The sequence below is a fragment of the Rhinopithecus roxellana genome, chromosome 11, assembly GCF_007565055.1.
Source record: "Rhinopithecus roxellana isolate Shanxi Qingling chromosome 11, ASM756505v1, whole genome shotgun sequence".
In the NCBI taxonomy this organism is placed as follows: domain Eukaryota; kingdom Metazoa; phylum Chordata; class Mammalia; order Primates; family Cercopithecidae; genus Rhinopithecus; species Rhinopithecus roxellana.
The window spans coordinates 101,751,630-101,769,904 of NC_044559.1; the positions used below are offsets into that span (position 1 = coordinate 101,751,630).

Consider the following 18,275-nt stretch of genomic DNA (forward strand, 5'->3'; position numbering starts at 1 on the left):
ATATACACATTTGCTCTGTCCTTTTTGTTACTTGAAGGGTTGTGCACACTACCTTTCCGAAGCCTTCCCTAACCCCAGGCAAAATTTATTACACCTTTTCCAAATACTTTGTATATACCTGTTATATACTATTTAGCATAGATGGGCCAGTCCTCAGCATTTTTTTTTTTTTTAAACCATCGTATCACCAATGCCTGCCTAACACTTTTGAGTAAGTTGTAAATACAAGGTGTTTTTTTGTTTGTTTTGAGACAGAGTCTTGCTCTGTCTCCTAGGCTGGAGTGCAATGGCACGATCTCGACTCACTGCAACCTCTGCCTCCCGGGTTCAAGCAATTCTTTTGCCTAAGCCTTCTGAGTAGCTGGGATTACACGCCTGTACCACCACACCTGGCTAATTTTTGTATTTTTAGTAGAGACGGGGTTTCACCATGTTGGTCAGGCTGGTCTCAAACTCCTGACCTCAGGTGATCAACCCGCCTCAGCCTCCCAAAGTGCTGGGATTATAGCCGTGGGCCACCACACCTGGCCCAAGATAGTTCTATCTTACACTTATGTAGGGCATGACATGTGCCGCTGGGAACAGTGATCCCTGTCTTTGTCGTGAACTTCTTCCACTTACTAAAGCAAACCTGTATCACCTACCTTGAACCGTTGTTTCCATATTCCACAGTAGCCCCACCTGTCAGTTACCATCCTTACGAAATGCTGCCAGAGGACCACACTGGCTCTTCTTGGAAAAGCAGTCAGTTCACATCTGATCTTACACTTCCTTCTCATTTTTTTTTTTCTTTTTTTTTTGGAGAAAGTGTTGCTCTGTCGCCCAGGCTTGAGTGCAGTGGCACGGTCTCGGCTCAATCACTGCAACCTCTGCCTCCCAGACTCAAGCAATTCTCGTGCCTCGGTCTAGAGAGTAGCTGGGACTACAGGCCTGTGCCACCAGGCCCAGCTAATTTTTATATTTTTAGTAGAGAAGGAGTTTCACCATGTTGGCCAGGCTGGTCTCAAACTTCTGGCCTCGTGATTTACCCACCTTGGTCTCCCAAAGTGTATTTGTTTACTCATCCAGCTCTCCACATCTTTTATCCTCTTGTTAAATTTGGGTCAAAGACTAAGGGGTGGTGAGGCAGTGTTGGCCTCTGTACTCATGATGCCCTTTCTCTCAAAGTGGAGTCCATTTGACCCACCCGTACAATGTATGTCCTTGGTATACCCTCCACTGGCCCCAGGGCTGAGGTCTTTTTCACAGACAAGACACAGAAAGGACAATCCTGTTTTAGCTACAGCCAGTTGTGAAAACCTCCCCAGCCAAGAAAGGGAACTTACAAGGCATGCAGCCAGTGACCTGGAGCCTGCCAACATTTCATTGTTATTTAAAAGTCAATTACTTTTCATTAAAAGAACCAGGACGATTACTGTGGGAGCCAAAGTACTTCGCATACTACTAACATTTGCTACATTTTTAGATGGTTTCAAAACATATCTATGTAGGTTTATATAATAATTGCATAACCAGGCCATGTCATAACTTTTGCAGTTGGAAATGTCTGAGTCTGCATCCTGGTGACAGGACTGGCAGCATACATAACCTTGTGTCTTGGCCAACTTGTTATCCCAATTCATACTGAATACCGTATTGAATACAGAATGATAACTAGCTGGGCACAGTGGCTCACACTTGTAATCCCAGCACTGTGGATGGCCAAGTGGGCGGATCACCTGAGGTGAGGAGTTCAAGACCAGCCTTGGCCAACATGGTGAAACCTTATTCCTACTAAAACCACAAAAATTAGCTGGGCATGGTGGCGTGGGCCTGTAATTGCAGCTACTTGGGAGGCTGAGGTAGGAGAATCCTTTGAACCCGGGAGACGGAGGTTACAGTAAGCCGAGATTGTGCCACTGCACTTCAGCCTGGATGACAACAGCAAACTCCATCTCAAAAAAACGAAACAAAACAAAACCCATTATATAGAATAACTAAATCACTTTTTCCTCTCCCATGGCTGACTGCTGATCTCATTTGTGAGCATCTTTGATAAGATGGCATCTAGAAATAGAACACGTTGAATCTATTGATCTATAGTATATATGCACAGAGCAAAGTAAAGGTGTAACAGCACTTTTCTGAAGCTTATTAATTTTACCCGGATGTTATTAAATCTATAACCTATCTACCAAAAAGGGAAGTGACAGAAAACCAGACACTGATTTTTCTGGGTATTACAGTCCCCAGACACATGGCCGAGGAGAAATGCATTTGAATGCATGTATTGATTATTCATGAAAAGAAATCCATATTCCAGTAAAAACATTATCAATTAGGGCCAGGTGTGGTGGCTTACACTTGTAATTCCAGCACTTTGGGAGGCTGAGGTGGGAAGATCACTTGAGCTCAGGAGATAGAGACCAGCCTTGGTAACATAAAACCTCATCTCTACTAAAAAAAAAAAAAAATACATACATAAGAAAATAATAAAATAAAAAATTTAAAAATCACACCTTAATTCCAGCACTTTGGAAGGCTGAGGCGGGTGGATCATCAGGTCAGGAGTGAGTTCGAGACCAGCCTGGTCAACATAGAGAACCCCATCTCTATGAAAAATACAAAAATTAGCCAGGTGTGGTGGCACACGCCTGTAGTCCCAGCTACTCGGGAGGCTGAGGCCGGAGAATCACTTGAACCCGGGAGTTGGAGGTCGCATTGAGCTGAGATCACGCCATTGCACTCCAGCCTGGGTGACAGAGTGAAACTCAGTCTCAAAAAATTAGCTGAGCACAGTGATGTGTGCCTGTAGTCCCAGCTACTTGGGAGGCTGAGGCAGGAGGATCACCTGAGCCCAGGAGTTCAAGGCTACAGTGAGCTATGATTGCACCACTGTACTCCAGCCTGGGCAACAGAGCGAGACTGTCTCAAAAAACCATTATACACTAGAATGGGAAAGAACTAAAGTACTCACCACGACTTTCCTTTTATAAAGGCTTTGTTGTTTCTCAAATTATTCTACACATTTAAGGTAACACCATACCACTGTCTGGAGGGAGCTGACATACTCAAGACATAATCCTGAGGAGCATTAGACCCAACCAAAAGGATGGAGAGAAAAAGGCCAGAGGAATTGCTCCAGTAATTAGGGAGTAATCAGTAATCAACTCTCCAGCCTTCCAAAAAGCCTACAAATGTTGTTAAGGATGTAAGCATTATGGTCCTCTCCCTTCACCCAGGTTTACAAGGAATTAGGTCAGTAGCATGGAATTCAGACTATGGATAGAATATTCTTCCGACTATGGCTAGAATACTCTCATTAAGGTGGGTCTGCATTGAAAGAAGCCACATTGCCTGGCTTTATCTTCGTTAGCTTCAGCTATTCAGAATAAGTTGTAAATGTGGTTAAAAGGTGGCTCATGCAAGAGCAAGAAGCAAAAGCTTTTGAGGAAAAACAATCGCCACAGACTGTGGGATCCTAGCAGGCTTTAGGGGACCAGCAGGTGTTGCTCTACTCCAGAATTAACACCTTGGCTTTCACTTAGTATCAAAATTAAATCAGATGGAACATATGAAAGCATTAGGCAAAAGAAGCCACTTTATCAGCTGAGGCACATATGGAAAAATGGTATTTAAGAAAGTCAAAAGCTCACCAAAGGTGGTTCACAAAATCATTTGAAATATTCCTCAGGCCAATTTTTCTTTCTAGCCAAGTAGTCATTATCCATCCCATGAGTGTAGGTAATTAATATGAAATGCCACATGTAGGTAATCCACGTGAAATGTAATTGCTCACATTCCTGGCTGAACCTTGCCTGAAGTGGAGGGTGGCATAAAAGATTACATGGAGCTAAACGATGGTGACACAGGGAAAAACAGTATAAGCAACTTGCAAGGTGTTACAACTTGGACTCCCACCTTCTTCTTTTAAGCTAAATGCTTTCAGATGATAAGGAAAGGCTATCCTCTCAATATCCTGCAGGTGTCAGTGGAGACCTACATCTTTCCAGCAACTTAAAGAGTTATGGATACGTAAGCTTCAAGCAACCAACTGACAATAGCAGCCAGCTATTAAAACCAAGACTTCAAATTAAAACAACTTGCTAAGGTCATACAGTAAGTGGCAGAACTCATATTTATACCCAGGATGACTGACTTCGGGCTCTTCTCTGCCCCCAGTGGTATGCTTGTCAACAGAGGGAGAACTCTGGAAAAAGTCAATTTTTGATAAAGTCCTTTTAATGGAAAATGTAAAACCCCTTTCAACTTTAATGTACAAAGCCATATGTAACACTTGCACTTTAACAAAAGCAAGCCAATGTTTTAAAAAAATACATCATTAAATGTATATATGTATATATTTACATAGCATATTAAGTTTAATATTTAGCTTTAAAAGTTCACATAAATTTTACCAAAATGAGACAATTTTAAATAAATTACACCTTTTGAAAATGTTTAATTTTACAGTCAATAGCTTCAACAAAATATTGAAGTGTCTGTATTTAGTATCTACTTTATATACTTTATACTTTACAAATTTTACAATTATTTGGCAGTAATTTTCTGATTATGACATGACTGCTGTGCGATTCAGCAATTTCCCAGATGCAGGCAATAGCTGGTGTTTGTGTCCTATTCTCACAGTAACTGTCTCAATGTAGTGAAAAATATCAGTAATTTTAGTAAACTGTACAAGGTCACATTTACACTTGATCAACAATATAGCATAGAATTTTTTATTTTTTACCAAAAATAAATACATCATTTTAAATCTGGCATTTTCACAAACATCATATACACTATAATACAAAACAGCTATATAGTGCTGCTTTTAAAATTCTGTTTGTTTTATAGCTAACATTGAATCACAGGAGCTGTGACATAGGCTATACTGCTGCAGTGTCAGTAACAAGTAATTACTACAAAGAGAATTTCTTGGCACTGATGGTTTTATGAAGCGTAAGTCAGTGTGCATACATATCATCATTCAAGGTTAAGTAATCCCAGTTCAATGACCTAAACCTATCAAACTGGATCACACTTAATTTTCTTCCATATCCTCTACTTCATCCTCGTGTATCTTCAAGGCTCTCACCATTTCTTTGACGGCATGATACAAAATATTTTTAACCTGAAAGAGATGTTGATATTTCTAATCACTTCAGTTGGATAGAGATTAAAAAATGACAACTTCCAGATTTTACCAAAAAAAAAAACTATTTTAATAGGGGCTTAGGAGAGCCAAATATAAGAAAAATGTTAAGCCAAAAGGGACACTATAAATCATACAATTAAATACACGTTGGTGTTAATCTTTGTCACCCTAATGTGACCAACTAGGCAATGACTGCCTGAGCTGTTCTACATGTATCATATTTCTGAATATAAAAAGCCTGCAGAACAGGACCTAGAACACCCAACTCTTACCTGTAGTTTATCATCATAATTGATTTCTTCCTTCAAAAGTCTCAGTTCCTGTGTTAAATGAAATGACTCCACAAGATGTTCTGGAGACACAAAATCTTCAGTTACCTGAATACAGCTGTGAAAATTCTGAACCTATCACCAAAAGAAAAACAGTGAAATACAAGTTTTAGGAGGTGGAGCAAAGAAAAGCCAAGTTATTTAAAACCCATAAACACGAGACAATTCTGCTGGAGAATTTACTTTCTCCAAAACATCAAATGGATTTTAAAGCAGAAGACCACATTTTATGAGAAAGTTATGTCACTGAAAAGCTTCATGTAAAGTGACTTTGTAAATGGAATATTTTTAAATGATAAAAAGAAAATAACTTTTCCAGGAATCCTTTGGAGAGGCTGATAACCAGATATTAAATTATCAATTTTGCCAAGTGGACTTTTAAAAAATGTGTTCCTTTTAAAAACGAACTTGAAAGAATTTATGAGGCAATCTATCTGAGTATGTTTATTGTTGCTCCATTGGCTTTCAGGATTTTGGTCATTTCACTGTTAACTCTTACATCAGAGAATAAAGAAAAGGAAATGAAACTTTTGTTAGGAACTGGGATGGAAAATGTAGTTCCAGACAGATCTAATTACCTCGAGTGAGTTTCAGAAATATCCCAGGATTTTGGTTATTCGTGCCTTTCTTTTGTGACTTTCTTTCAAATTAGCCAATTAAAGATACCCCTTCAATCACCGGTGACATCAGTACAACAGTTTTTCAACAGTGTTCTCTCTCCTGACTAAACAGTTTTCCCAAGAAGCCAGTCAATAGTCTTATCTGTTATTTGCTCAGCATTTACAAACTGACTTTGCACTTGACTATTAGAGCTGCTTTCTATTAATGCCAGTAAAACAAGAAAGTAAGGCCCAAGCTGATCCAATCTGGGATTTCTAGATTGTCTTCTCTTGATATTAAAAAATGTCACAAAAATTCCTGGGAAAGGAGAAATAATTGAAAAACTAAGCATTTAAAGTTATTCTAATTTTAAGTATGCAAAATAAATTTAATTGGGAGGAGTGAGATGAAGGAGATAGTAAGTGGGAAATGGAGACTGTGGGAAAAAAAATCTAATTGATGATAGGGTGATGGAATTCCAGAGGGGCTAGAATTCCTCCTCTGGGCATAATGACCACCTGAACAGCTGCTGAAGTCTGCAGAGTTCTTTAACTCAAGCACTGTGCCTCTATTGATAACTTGGTAGCATAGTAAAGTAAACATTCTCTTTCTTTAATCATTAGGCTGTTGGTTCCTCTGGAGGATGAACATAGTGGATGCCTCATATTTTCAGCATTTCTGTACAGTCTCACTGGCTCTTCATAATGTGTCTGTAGAACAGATGCTCTATTTCACAGAGCAGGAAACTATGGATGAGATGTTCAGCGCCTGTCCCAAGACAAATCAGCCAATAAATGGCAAGTCAACAGGAGCCCAACTCCTGCGGTGTCTTGTCTAACAGATGCTTTACAGTCCTGCTTATTAACTCTCATACCAGCATACACAGTCTCCAAATGCCCTCTCTCCTTATATCTTTCATTTATCTGAACTTAAGGAGAGTAAGTCTTTCCAAAGTTTTAGCATGAAAGAACCTTTTGGTATATCTAGCTCTAGCATGTCCTAAAATCATTTGTAGCTCCAAAATGTATAGTTGGTTCTTTTTAAATACAATTTCTCTTTATTGATATTCTCACTTTGTTCATCCATCATTTTCCTGGTTTCTGTTAGCTCTTTGAGCATATTTAAGACAGTTGTCTAGTAAGTCCAATGTCTGGGCTTCCCGGGGAAGGTTTTCGCCAATTTATTTTCTCCCTTTGAATGGGCCATACTTTCCTCTTTCTGTGTATGCCTTGTACCTTTTTATTTAAAACTGGGCATCTGAACATTACAATGTGTAATCATAATCTCTCCCTGCCTCAGTTTGCTGTTGTTGATTCCTGAGGGCTGCAGTCATCCACTTGTTTAGTGACTTTCCAAACTGTTTTTGCAAAGGCAGTATTCCTTGTTGGGTGTGGTCACTGAAGTCTCTGTTCCACTATCTCATTGGTCAGCCAGTGCCCTAACAAGAGATTTCCTTAAATGCCAAAAATCAGCTGCCCTTTTCTTCATTAAGCAGTCTCTTGGTTGCTGTATAAGTTTTCGATTAGATTCCAGAGTTCTGAAAAAGTTCATTCTGTCAGTCTTTGCCAGCTTATGGTTGTTTTAAAATGACTTTTAGAACAGTAACCTTTATTAGTGCTTACAAGATGCTATTAGGTTTCCTAATGACCCCTACCTGCTATATTTTGCATAAAGGCTTGAGGGCTACTTTGAAGAGCCCAGGTTCAGTTTTAAAGCAGAACACAACTCAACTTCTCATTTTGATTATCCCTTTTCTTTGTCACATTTGAGTCATTTATATTTCACTTCCTTGACATTGTCTTATTCATACTTGCCTAAAAGCATCAGTTATAAATAGGTAATGTTAATAAAATATAATTTGTATTCACAGTAGGATTATTGACACTGTGATTGCTATTCACTCAGTTATTTGTAAGAACTTAGTATGGAAAGATTTTGCCAAGAAGTCCTTTTGGTCATATGAATACAGAGAATTACAACTTTAAAATTTTCTAAACTCATGACAAAAAACCAAACACAATTAAACTCAGTATTTTTGGGCAAAGTTTACTAAAGATTATGTGTTAACTTAAAAAAACAAAAAACAAAAAACGGTTGCTGTTTTTAAGTAAACGCCACTCTAAACCTCAGAATACTACAGAATCCTGGAGGTCAGTGTCATTGCTCTGTGGAGGGATGTACAGGAGTTTCACAGACTGAGTCCCAGTTACTAAGAGAAGATTTGTAAGTCTCCCATTCTAGAATAGTTCTTAGCATATAAGCAGGACTGTGGCTATGCTGCTTTCCCTCAGCTTGCTAAGATTATACCCCTCAGCTTTCTCAATTTGGCTCTGGCAATGGTCATTGCTGACAGGCCAAATAACAGAATCTTGTTTCTTCCCTATCACTGTTGGCCCCTGTCATGCAGAATCACTTGGTTGAAAATTTTTTGACAGTTGCCTTGGGTTTACATGAGATTCCTATTTGTGTGGTTTCCAAAGTGTGGTCCCTGGACAATAAAATCAGCATTTCCTGGAAACTTGTTACAAATCTATAGTTTCAGGTCCCTCCCCAGACCCACTGAAATCAGAAACTCTGGTGGTGGGGTACAGCAATCTGCTTTATCAAGCCCTCCATGAAATTCTAACTTATGCTAAAGTGTCAGAACACTGATTTACAGTCTGATTATTCTGAGGGCCACCTATAGCCTACTGGAAGTGAAGTCATGAACAGTTTTCAGAACTTCTAAGACCTAAACAGGCTGTAAGTAATAATGCATCTCAAACACAGGTTAATATTGTAAACACTTATTACTTATTTTCTCTTAAAATTGCATTGCCACCAATTATGAATTATGGACAACATCCTTTCGACAGAGTATAAAAAGCTGTGTTGTTGTCATTACACACACAGGAGAGGAAAGGTGGCAATTCCCTTTTGTATAGCTGGCAATTTCTGTACCAAAATATGTAGCAAAGAGGTTAGATCTTGTTTTGGATCACTCAGCAATTTAGTGGCAGAGCTCAGAATATAATTTGTCAGTCTAGGTAATATATGCTGCCTTGGTGTATTTAGATATAACATTTTTTATAGATGAAATCATATTTCTATAATCTATGTGAATTTTCTATCTCAAAGAAAATGTGTATAGTCATAAAGTGAGTTCCAACCTAAGTAAACTTTTGGAAGTAGCCAGAGAAAGCACATATAGGAAGAAGTAAACATTTACATGTTTTATAAAAAGCCCAATATATATAAATTATAGAAAGCCATAAATTTGTTTTCATCTACCCTTGTGCAAAAACATGTTGTTATTGAGAACATATTTTCAGGCCTTCAGAATAGAGACTTATTAATAATACAAACATTAAATGCATTATTCTAGGCATGGGAAGAGAGCAATGGAAACGATAAATCTCTTACTTCATCATGCTTACATTCTAGTGGGGGTTAAAAGACAATAAGCAAAGTGAGTAAATTATAAAGCATATTTTAAGGTGACAACTCAAATGGAGGAAAATAAAGCAGGAAAAGATGACAGAAAGTTGGGGGACACAATTTACAGCTTTAAACTAGACCTCACCAAGAAGGTGAAATTTGAATGAAGTCTAAAAAATTGCGAAGAAGTAAGTCTTACAGATACCTGAGAGAAAAACGATTCCAAGTAAAAAAGCTTAACAAGCACAAAAGCCCTGGAGAGGAAACATACTTGGTGTGTGTGGAAGTAGCAAAGAGGACAGGATGGCTAGAGAGGAACTAGGAGAGCCATATGAGATGAAGGCAGTGAGACAGAGGGGGAAGTGGATATGTAAACTAACCTAACTTTTAACAAGGTCACTTTGAGCCTACTAAAAGACCATTCTTCCCAAAAAAGTAGCAGCAGGGAGACAAGTATAAGCATGAAATCTCTTTGGCATAACAATGATTGCATCTGGATAAAAGGAAATGGGGGAAAATGTGAGATACTGAATTTTCACTGTGAACTTTTTATACTTTTGAATTTTTCTATTTATGTATTATATTTTCAAAAGAAAAACATTAAAAAGTAGTATTTTTAACAAATAGTACTGGAACAGCCAAATGCCCATATGCAAAAAATTGAACCTCAATCCATACTATACACTACATACAAAGATGAACTAAATTGCATACCCAAATATAAGACCTCAAACTATAATGGTTCTAGAAGAAAATGAGGAGAAAATCTTAGTGATCTTGGGCTAGGCAACAATTTTGTAGATGCTACGAAAATATCATCCATAAAAGAGAAATTGATCAACTGGACCTCATCAAAATGAAAAAACCAGCCAGGTGGGTTGGCTCATACCTATAATCCCAAAACTTTGGGAAGCCAAGGCAGGAGGATTGCCTGAGCCTAGGAGTTTGAGACCAGCCTGAGCAACATAGCAAGACCCCATCTCCATAAAAAATTTTAAAAATCAGCTGGGCATGGTGGTGTGCATCTACAGTACCAGCTACTCGGGAGGCTGTGGTGGAAGGATCACTTGAACCCAGGAGTTTGGGATTACAGTGAGCTATGACTGTGCCACTGCACTCTAATCTAGGCAACAAAGCAAGATACTGTCCTTTAAAAAAATGGAAAAATGAAAAAAAAAAAAATGCTCTTTGAAAAGAGAAACTACAGGAAACGAAAATGTATTTGTAAAATACATTATCAGATAAAAGACATCAGAAATTGGCAAGAAACACTCAAATCTCAGAAAAAAAGCAGCTAAACATACAAAATATTTGAGCACATATTTAACCAAAGCAGATATACAGATGGCAAATTAAGATATAAAAAGATGCCCAATGTTTAGTCATTAAGAAAGTGCAAAGTAAAACCACCATGAGACACCACTGTACACTTATTAGAATGGTCTAAAAACAAAACTGACAGTAACAAGCACTAGTGAGGAAGCAGAGGAAACGAAACTCACATAACCTCACACTGGGAAATGAAAATGGAACAACCGATTTAGAGAACAGTCTGGCAGTTTCTTAAATTTAATCATACATTATAGTATCACCAGGCAATCCCACCATTCAGTATTTACTTAATAGAAATAAAAATCTATGTTCACATAAAACCATGTATATGAATGTTTATGATAGCTTTATCTGTGCCCCAAAATGGAAACAACCCAAATGTACTTCGGCCAGTGAATGTACAGATTTAAAAATTGAAAAAAATATTCATACAACAACTACCCAGCAATAAAAAAAAAATAAACTGATAAACACAACAATAGGGATGAATCTCAAATATATTAAGAAAAGCCAGACTTAAAGGGTACATACTGTGTGATTCCAAATGTATGGCATACTCATAAAAGAAGAACTATAGGGACAAAAAAGTAAGTTAGGTGCAGGAACTTTGGGTGGGAAAAGGTTGACTACAAAAGTGCAAGAGGAGGCCGGGCATGGTGGCTCACGCCTGCAATCCCAGCACTTTGGGAGGCTGAGGCAAGCAGATCACCTGAGGTCTGGAGTTTGAGACCAGCCTGACCAACATGGAAAAACCCAATCTCTACTAAAAATACAAAATTTTTTAGGCGTGGTGGTGCATGCCTGTAATCGCAGCTACTCAGGAGGCTGAGGCAGGAGAATTGCTTGAACCCGGAAAGCAGAAGTTGCAGTGAGCCAAGATCGCACCACTGCACTCCAGCCTGAGCAACAAGAGCAAGACTCTGTCTCAAAAAAAAAAAAAAAAAAAGTGCAAGAGGGAATTTTTTCGGAGTGATGGAATTGTTCTATATTTTGATTATGCTGTTACCTAACTATGCATTTGTTGAAACTCACAGAATTACACATTAAATAAGGTAAATTTTACTATATACAAATTATGTCTCAATTTATAAAAATGACTACCTAGGTTAACTTTATAAAAACTGACATTGGATAAACTGAATATGTGGATAAAGATCTTCAAGGGAATCTACTTTGTATTATCAAAGGATTATTCCTATGTACCAAAAGATTTATAATACTAGTCTCTTAAATAGGCTCTTCTTTTGAGGGCATTTACATTTGAATACAGATTAGCTGTTTTCTGCTAAGAGGCTAGAAGTCAAAGAAATGGTGTATAGGGTGTACAGGTTAAACATGAATCATAAATAATACGACATCTCCGAAATAATCATAAGTCCATGGGAAAATATAATCACCCAACGTAAAAACATTTTTTTTTCCAGGAAGTTATCATAGAGAAAAAGGTACATTTATTATGACATTTGTTTTTTACTACTGTATCATAAATACCATTTGAGATCTAATAATGATAAATCTGACCCTGAATCTGACACATCCTAAAAGCTAAGCAACTATTATCACCTAAGTAGTATTTGTATGGAATAGTGTCATAAATGCTAAACAGTCAATGACTATACTTATATAAAATGTGAGAAAATTTCCTTGGTAAACTAATATACATCAGCTACATCTCAATTACTTAGCAGTGGAAAAGGTGGAGAACCAACTCTTGAGGAAAAGCAGTTTTTTGAGTTTTTTTCTGGTTTCCCTGGTACACCTTGTTAATATAAGGGCTAACCTGGGCAGTAGTAGCCCCATTCCACCTATAGGAATCCACTGTGTACTTGTAATCCCATCCTCCATAACCACCCCATCTATTCTATGCCATTTTTCCTGGTGTTGGAAAAATTAGGTATTTTAAATTAGGTATTTATTTTAGTTTTTATATTTTGTGGATTAAGTTACATAAATTACATACCGTCTTTCTTTAGACAGGCCCCTGCTAATGCTATCATGCTGAAGAGAGGCAGGAGGTACGCTTAAAGCCTGATAAAAAGTCTGTATATTGTGTCCCCCCATGCTTTTAAGCCTCATTATTTAGAGGTATATATGTCACTAGGAGGGCTTAAAAATCAGATTTCAATCTATTAAATCAGAGACAGTATACAAATAGAAATCTGGCTCATGTTAAAACAATTTAAAATCTTAAGGTAATTATGTCAGATTTCTACAAGTACTGGGATGTCATTTTAATAAGGCAGACTGGTGCAGGTAATTCTCTTATTTGTGTCTTCTATTTATATCTATACTAAGAGCAATTTTTTTTTTTCCAAAACTAGTTCTTTCAGTCAGTAAAAGATATACTAGAAATAAGTTTGTATATACCTGATGAAGTGCTCCTGCTGGCAAAACAATAGCATCACCAAGGAACTGAATAAGAGTACAGGTTCTGACTCCATATTCTTCAAGCAGCCTTTGACGGAGCTTTTTATTCACATACCAACTTTGGTCACGTATTGGATCATGTTCTGGTAGAACTTCAAGGCCTTGTTCTTTTGAAATCTGAAATATGAATTAAAATAGACACCCCAATTTAAGTAAGGAAATGGTAAATCCTGTTCAGTTAAATTTCTATTTTATTTGTAATAACAAGTCTTTTGTTCTCAGAATCAATGGAACAACTGAATGAGCTTCTTCAGTTAAAAAATAACATTCTGCAATAATTTGGAAAGCCAAAGAATATAAAACAATACAGCAACACTGAAATGTTCTTAATAGTTTACTACTTCCTGCCTCCTTCCACTGTGAAGTTTCCATGTATCTGGTTTCCTTCCTTACAACTGTTTCAAAAGTATAGCACATAGATGAGGAACAGGGTAGTTGTTTTTTTACCAAAAGCCAAACCATTCATATGTATGGATTTCATAAACATTGATCCTTTTTTAAGGTAAGTATAAATACCTTTACATGGCTAACCTTCTAGTGCTTGAAAAATCAATTTCAAGGGACTGTTTAATCCGTTAAATAATCTGCTTTAGAAGGCACAAATTATCATACTTCAGATTAAAATACAGGTAAATATTCAGGGATAAGATGGTACAAACAAGGCTATAACTCTTTTACTTCACATTGATCACAGACAGAACTTATATCCTTTCAGAAAGATGATGTATCAGCACTGAAGATTTCTTAAAAGAAATCTCCATAATTATGAAGTTTAAAAAGTACCTGAGCAAAGGGTTTGAACCAATTATTTCAGGTTGATATATACATTTCTTTCAGAGTATATGACAACTACAGGCAAAGTATGATTACTCAAAATTTGAGTCTACTCAATAAGTATTATAGTATCAGATGTGATAGAGTAGAATCATTCCCTAGGTCAGCAGCCAAAAGTATCTATCAGATTCAAAGAAAATAAAGATCCTACCTTCTTTAGATGTTTCCATGAAATATTTATTTTTACATCCTGCAACTCCAGATAGCTACTTTTCGCCACCCAACTAATATCTGGCTCATCAACAGATTAGTCTTTTATTAACAGGGAATGGAGGAACACTACCAACTGGGAACAAATCATTCAAAACCCCCAAAATGAAACAGGCTTTCAAAGAGGAGCAAGAGAAAGAGGGCTTTGACTTTCAACAAAAAAACCCCATCTACTTTGAAGTAAAAATTATGTAATGATCTTATATTGCTGAATGCCAAGTGAAGGTACGCTAACAATCAATAAGTCCTTGCTCAAGCGGAAGAGATATTATTTGCAAACTAACTTATACCTTTTGAAGAAATTCCCTTATCTTGTCAACATCTTTCCCAGCATAAATATGCCACAGAGCACCAGGTATTTCACTTGAGTCCTTCAATCTTTTCCTTAAAATGTCATCCAAATCTTCTTCCTCAAATTTCTTGAGAATTCCTGAAGCAAAGGAACATATTTTCAAACTGTTGGCAGAGACTACCAGAAAGCCAAGTCTCCTCAAGTTGATCTGTCAGAGCAGCAGAGTGCCAGTGCTTTTTTTTTTTGTTCACCCAGGCTGGAGTGCAGTGGCTTGATCCTGGCTCACTGCAGCTTCCGCTTCCCAGGTTCAAGCAATTCTCCTGCCTCGGCCTCTCACGTAGCTGGGACTACAGGTGCACGCCGTCACACCGCCTAATGTTTTGTATTTTAGTAGAGGCAGGGTTTCACCGTGTTGCCCAGCTGGTCTTGAATTCCTGAGCTCAGGCAATCCACCTGCTTCGGTCTCCCAAAGTGCTAGGATTACAGGAATGAGACAACTGTGCCTGGCCAGATCAGTACTCTTAAAAAGGAGTCAAACACAGTTACATGTTCATAACTTTTAGGACTACAAGAATAGATAAGTGGGTACAAAGCAATAGTGATTTTCCCAGTTTGTTTTCTGCGAACCAAAAAGCAGGAGAAAAACCTAAGAGCTACTATGTAAAATTTAACCACCTTCCTTCCCTGTCCAAAGGGGTGGTCCTAACAATGACTTGTAGTCATAGCATTTCCTAACTTACAAAGTTCTCTTACGGTCACTATTTATTAGTTGGCCCCTATGCCTACTTAAGAATAAGGGATAACCTCTATTTTATACCTGAGTAAAAGGGTTCCATGAGATGAAAGGTTTTACTCATTACCATTACTAATGAATGGCAGGGCAAAATGTATTCTGATTAATTTCGAGGGGCTCTCATATTTGATAATGGTTAATCTATAATCAAATGCAAATGTTTCATGAATAAAGTTGTGGTTTTGCGGAAAATCAAGCCATCCTTGTAAAATGTTGACAAACTAAAATCTCTACACATATATGTATGTACAGAAAAAACTTCAGAAGTATATAAACAGAAATAGTAACTGGTTGTCTCTAAGTGTAGGATCACAGGAAGGTCCTTTTCAAAAAACTGAGTTCATGACAGTGAACATTTAAATAAATGTTCTTTTTAAAAATTTTGTATAAATTTAAGGGGCACAACTGCAATTTCTGTTACATGGATATACTGCCTAGTGGTGATGTCTTGGTTTTTAGTTATCATCACCTGAATAATGTACATTGTATCTACTAAGTAATTTCTCATCACCCACCCCTCTTAACCACCCCTCCTCTGAGTCTCCAATGTCTATCAGGATAAGGAATCAACCTAAGTGTCCATCCACGGATGATAAAGAAAATGTGTGGCCGGGCGTGGTAGCTCACACCTGTAATCCCAGCACTTTAGGAGGCTGAGGCAGGTGGATCACCTGAGGTCAGGAGTTCGAGAGTAGCCTGATCAACATGAAGAAACCCCATTTCTACTAAAAATACAAAATTAGCTGGGTGTGGTGGCGCATGCCTGTAATCCCAGCTACTCATGAGGTAGAGGAAATAGAATTGCTTGAACCTGGGAGGTGGAGGTTGCGGTGAGCCAAGATCATGCCACTGCACTCCAGCCTGGGCAACAAGAGCAAAACTCCATCTCAAAAAAAGGAAAGGAAAGGGAAAAGGGAAGGGAAAAGGGAAGGGAAAAGGGAAGGGAAAAGGGAAGGGAAAGGGAAGGGAAGGGAAGGGAAGGGAAGGGAGGAAGGAAGGAAGGAAATGTGATGTATATACACAGTGGTATACTATTTAGCCATAAAAATGAAATCATTGCTGGGTAGGTGGCTCACATTTGTAACTCCAGCACTTTGGGAGGTCGAGGTGAGTGGATCACTTGAGCCCAGGAGTCTGAGACCAGCCTGAGCAACATAGTAAAACCCGTCTTTACAAAAAAATAAAAAAATTAGCCGGGCATGGTGGCGCCTGCCTGTAGTCCCAGCTACTCTGGTGGCTGAGGTGGGAGGATCTTTTGAGTCCAGGAGGTTGAAGCTGCAGTGAGCTGAGACTGTGCCACTGTACTCCAGCCTGGACAACAGAGCAAGGAGACCCTGTCTTTAAAAAAGAAAAAAGAAAAAGAAAAATCATGTCTTTTGCAACAACATGGATGGAACTAGAAGCCATTATCTTGAGCAAAACAACTCAGTTAAAACCACGTTATCACTTGCATAAAACTTTTTAAAGAAAGCTGTTACCTGCTACAAAGTATACATCAGATGTTTCCTAATTTTTGTGACAGTAATGTCTTTTTTACATTCAAACTTAGCTGCAAGGTTTTTTTTTTTTTTTGAGACAGAATCTCACTCTGTCGCCCAGGCTGGAGTGCTGGGGCGCAGTGGCACGATCTCAGCTCACTGCAACCTCCGCCTCCTGGGTTCAAGCGATTCTCCTGCCTCAGCTTCCCAAGTAGCTGGGACTATAGGCATGCTCCACCACGCCCAGATAGTTTTTGTATTTTTTAACTATAGATGGGGTTTCACTATATGTTGGTCAGGCTGGTCTTGAACTCCTGACCTCAGGTGATCCACCCACCTCGGCCTCCCGAAGTGCTGGGATTACAGGTGTGAGCCACTGCACCTGGCCAGCTGCAAGCACTTCTTAATTGAAACATTTAGTAAGTGTTTACTATGTGCCAGGCACTGTCCTAGGAAGTTGGGGATTACAATTAAGAAAGATCCATTCAAGAGCTCATGGAGTTAAAGAGGGTCCTAATAAATCTAGACAAATGAACATCACATTGTGGTAAGTGCAATCGTATCAGTACAAAGGGTACAGAGAGAGGTGAATTCCTCCAGTGTTATCTGTGACAAAGTTTTTTCCCAGTCATGGTAAAAAAAAAAAAAAAAAAATTAAGGGCAATGTAAAAAGTTAATCATAAAAAAATCATCATTTACTCTGATTTCTCTTTTTTGTTTTTTTGAGATGGAGTTTTGCTGTGTCATCTAGGCTGGAGTGGAGTGGCACGATCTTGGCTCACTGCCACTTCCACCTCCCAGGTTCAAGCAATTCTCCTGCCTCAGCCTCCCAAGTAACTAGGATTACAGGCATACACCACCACGCCCAGCTAATTTTTGTATTTTTAGTAGAGACTGGGTCTCACCATGTTGGCTAGCTGGTCTCCAACTCCTAACCTCAAGTGATTCACCCACCTTGGCCTCCCAAAGTGCTGGGATTACAGGCATGAGCCACTGCGCCTGGTGTATCTTTCTTGTAGAGAGAGTTTAAAATGTTCTCTTTAAAAAATGACAGTTGATGTTTTTAAAATCTGTTTTCTTAACAAAATTAAAAGCTGGAAACTTTGAATTGGTTTTCTGACTTTCTTCCTTTAAATTTTACTGCTCTGCAAATTAAAAGTACATGAGGCGGGGGAGGCATCATAAGAAAGAGAACGACTGGCTAGAGTAGAGTAAGTTTACTTTCTTTAATGAAGACTTCTAGGGTGAATGATAATCTGTTACATTTGAAAGAATGAATATAGGAGTTTGCCAGGAAGACATGGAGGAAAGAGACACACGACAGAAGGAAAAAAGCATGATCTTTTAAGTATTTTTCAATGTGTTTGAAACATTATTATAACGCTAAAACATTGTTTGTGACCACCTATAAAAAGTGACAAAA

At 38.2% G+C, this 18,275-nt stretch overlaps 1 protein-coding gene across 8 annotated transcripts in view; it reads right to left on the reverse strand.

Moving 5' to 3' along the window:
• Positions 1-4,201: 4,201 nt before the first annotated feature.
• JMJD1C (jumonji domain containing 1C) overlaps positions 4,202-18,275 on the reverse strand; it is a 370,899-nt gene continuing 356,825 nt past the window's right edge. For all 8 annotated transcript variants that reach the window (XM_030941211.1, XM_030941213.1, XM_030941210.1 and 5 more), the window contains 4 exons: positions 14,580-14,719; positions 13,186-13,362; positions 5,413-5,544; positions 4,202-5,116 (listed from right to left, as the gene is read on the reverse strand). In XM_030941211.1, the coding sequence (XP_030797071.1) occupies positions 5,027-5,116; positions 5,413-5,544; positions 13,186-13,362; positions 14,580-14,719 (539 nt within the window). In that variant the 3' untranslated portion in view covers positions 4,202-5,026. The remainder of the gene's footprint in view (positions 5,117-5,412; positions 5,545-13,185; positions 13,363-14,579; positions 14,720-18,275) is intronic.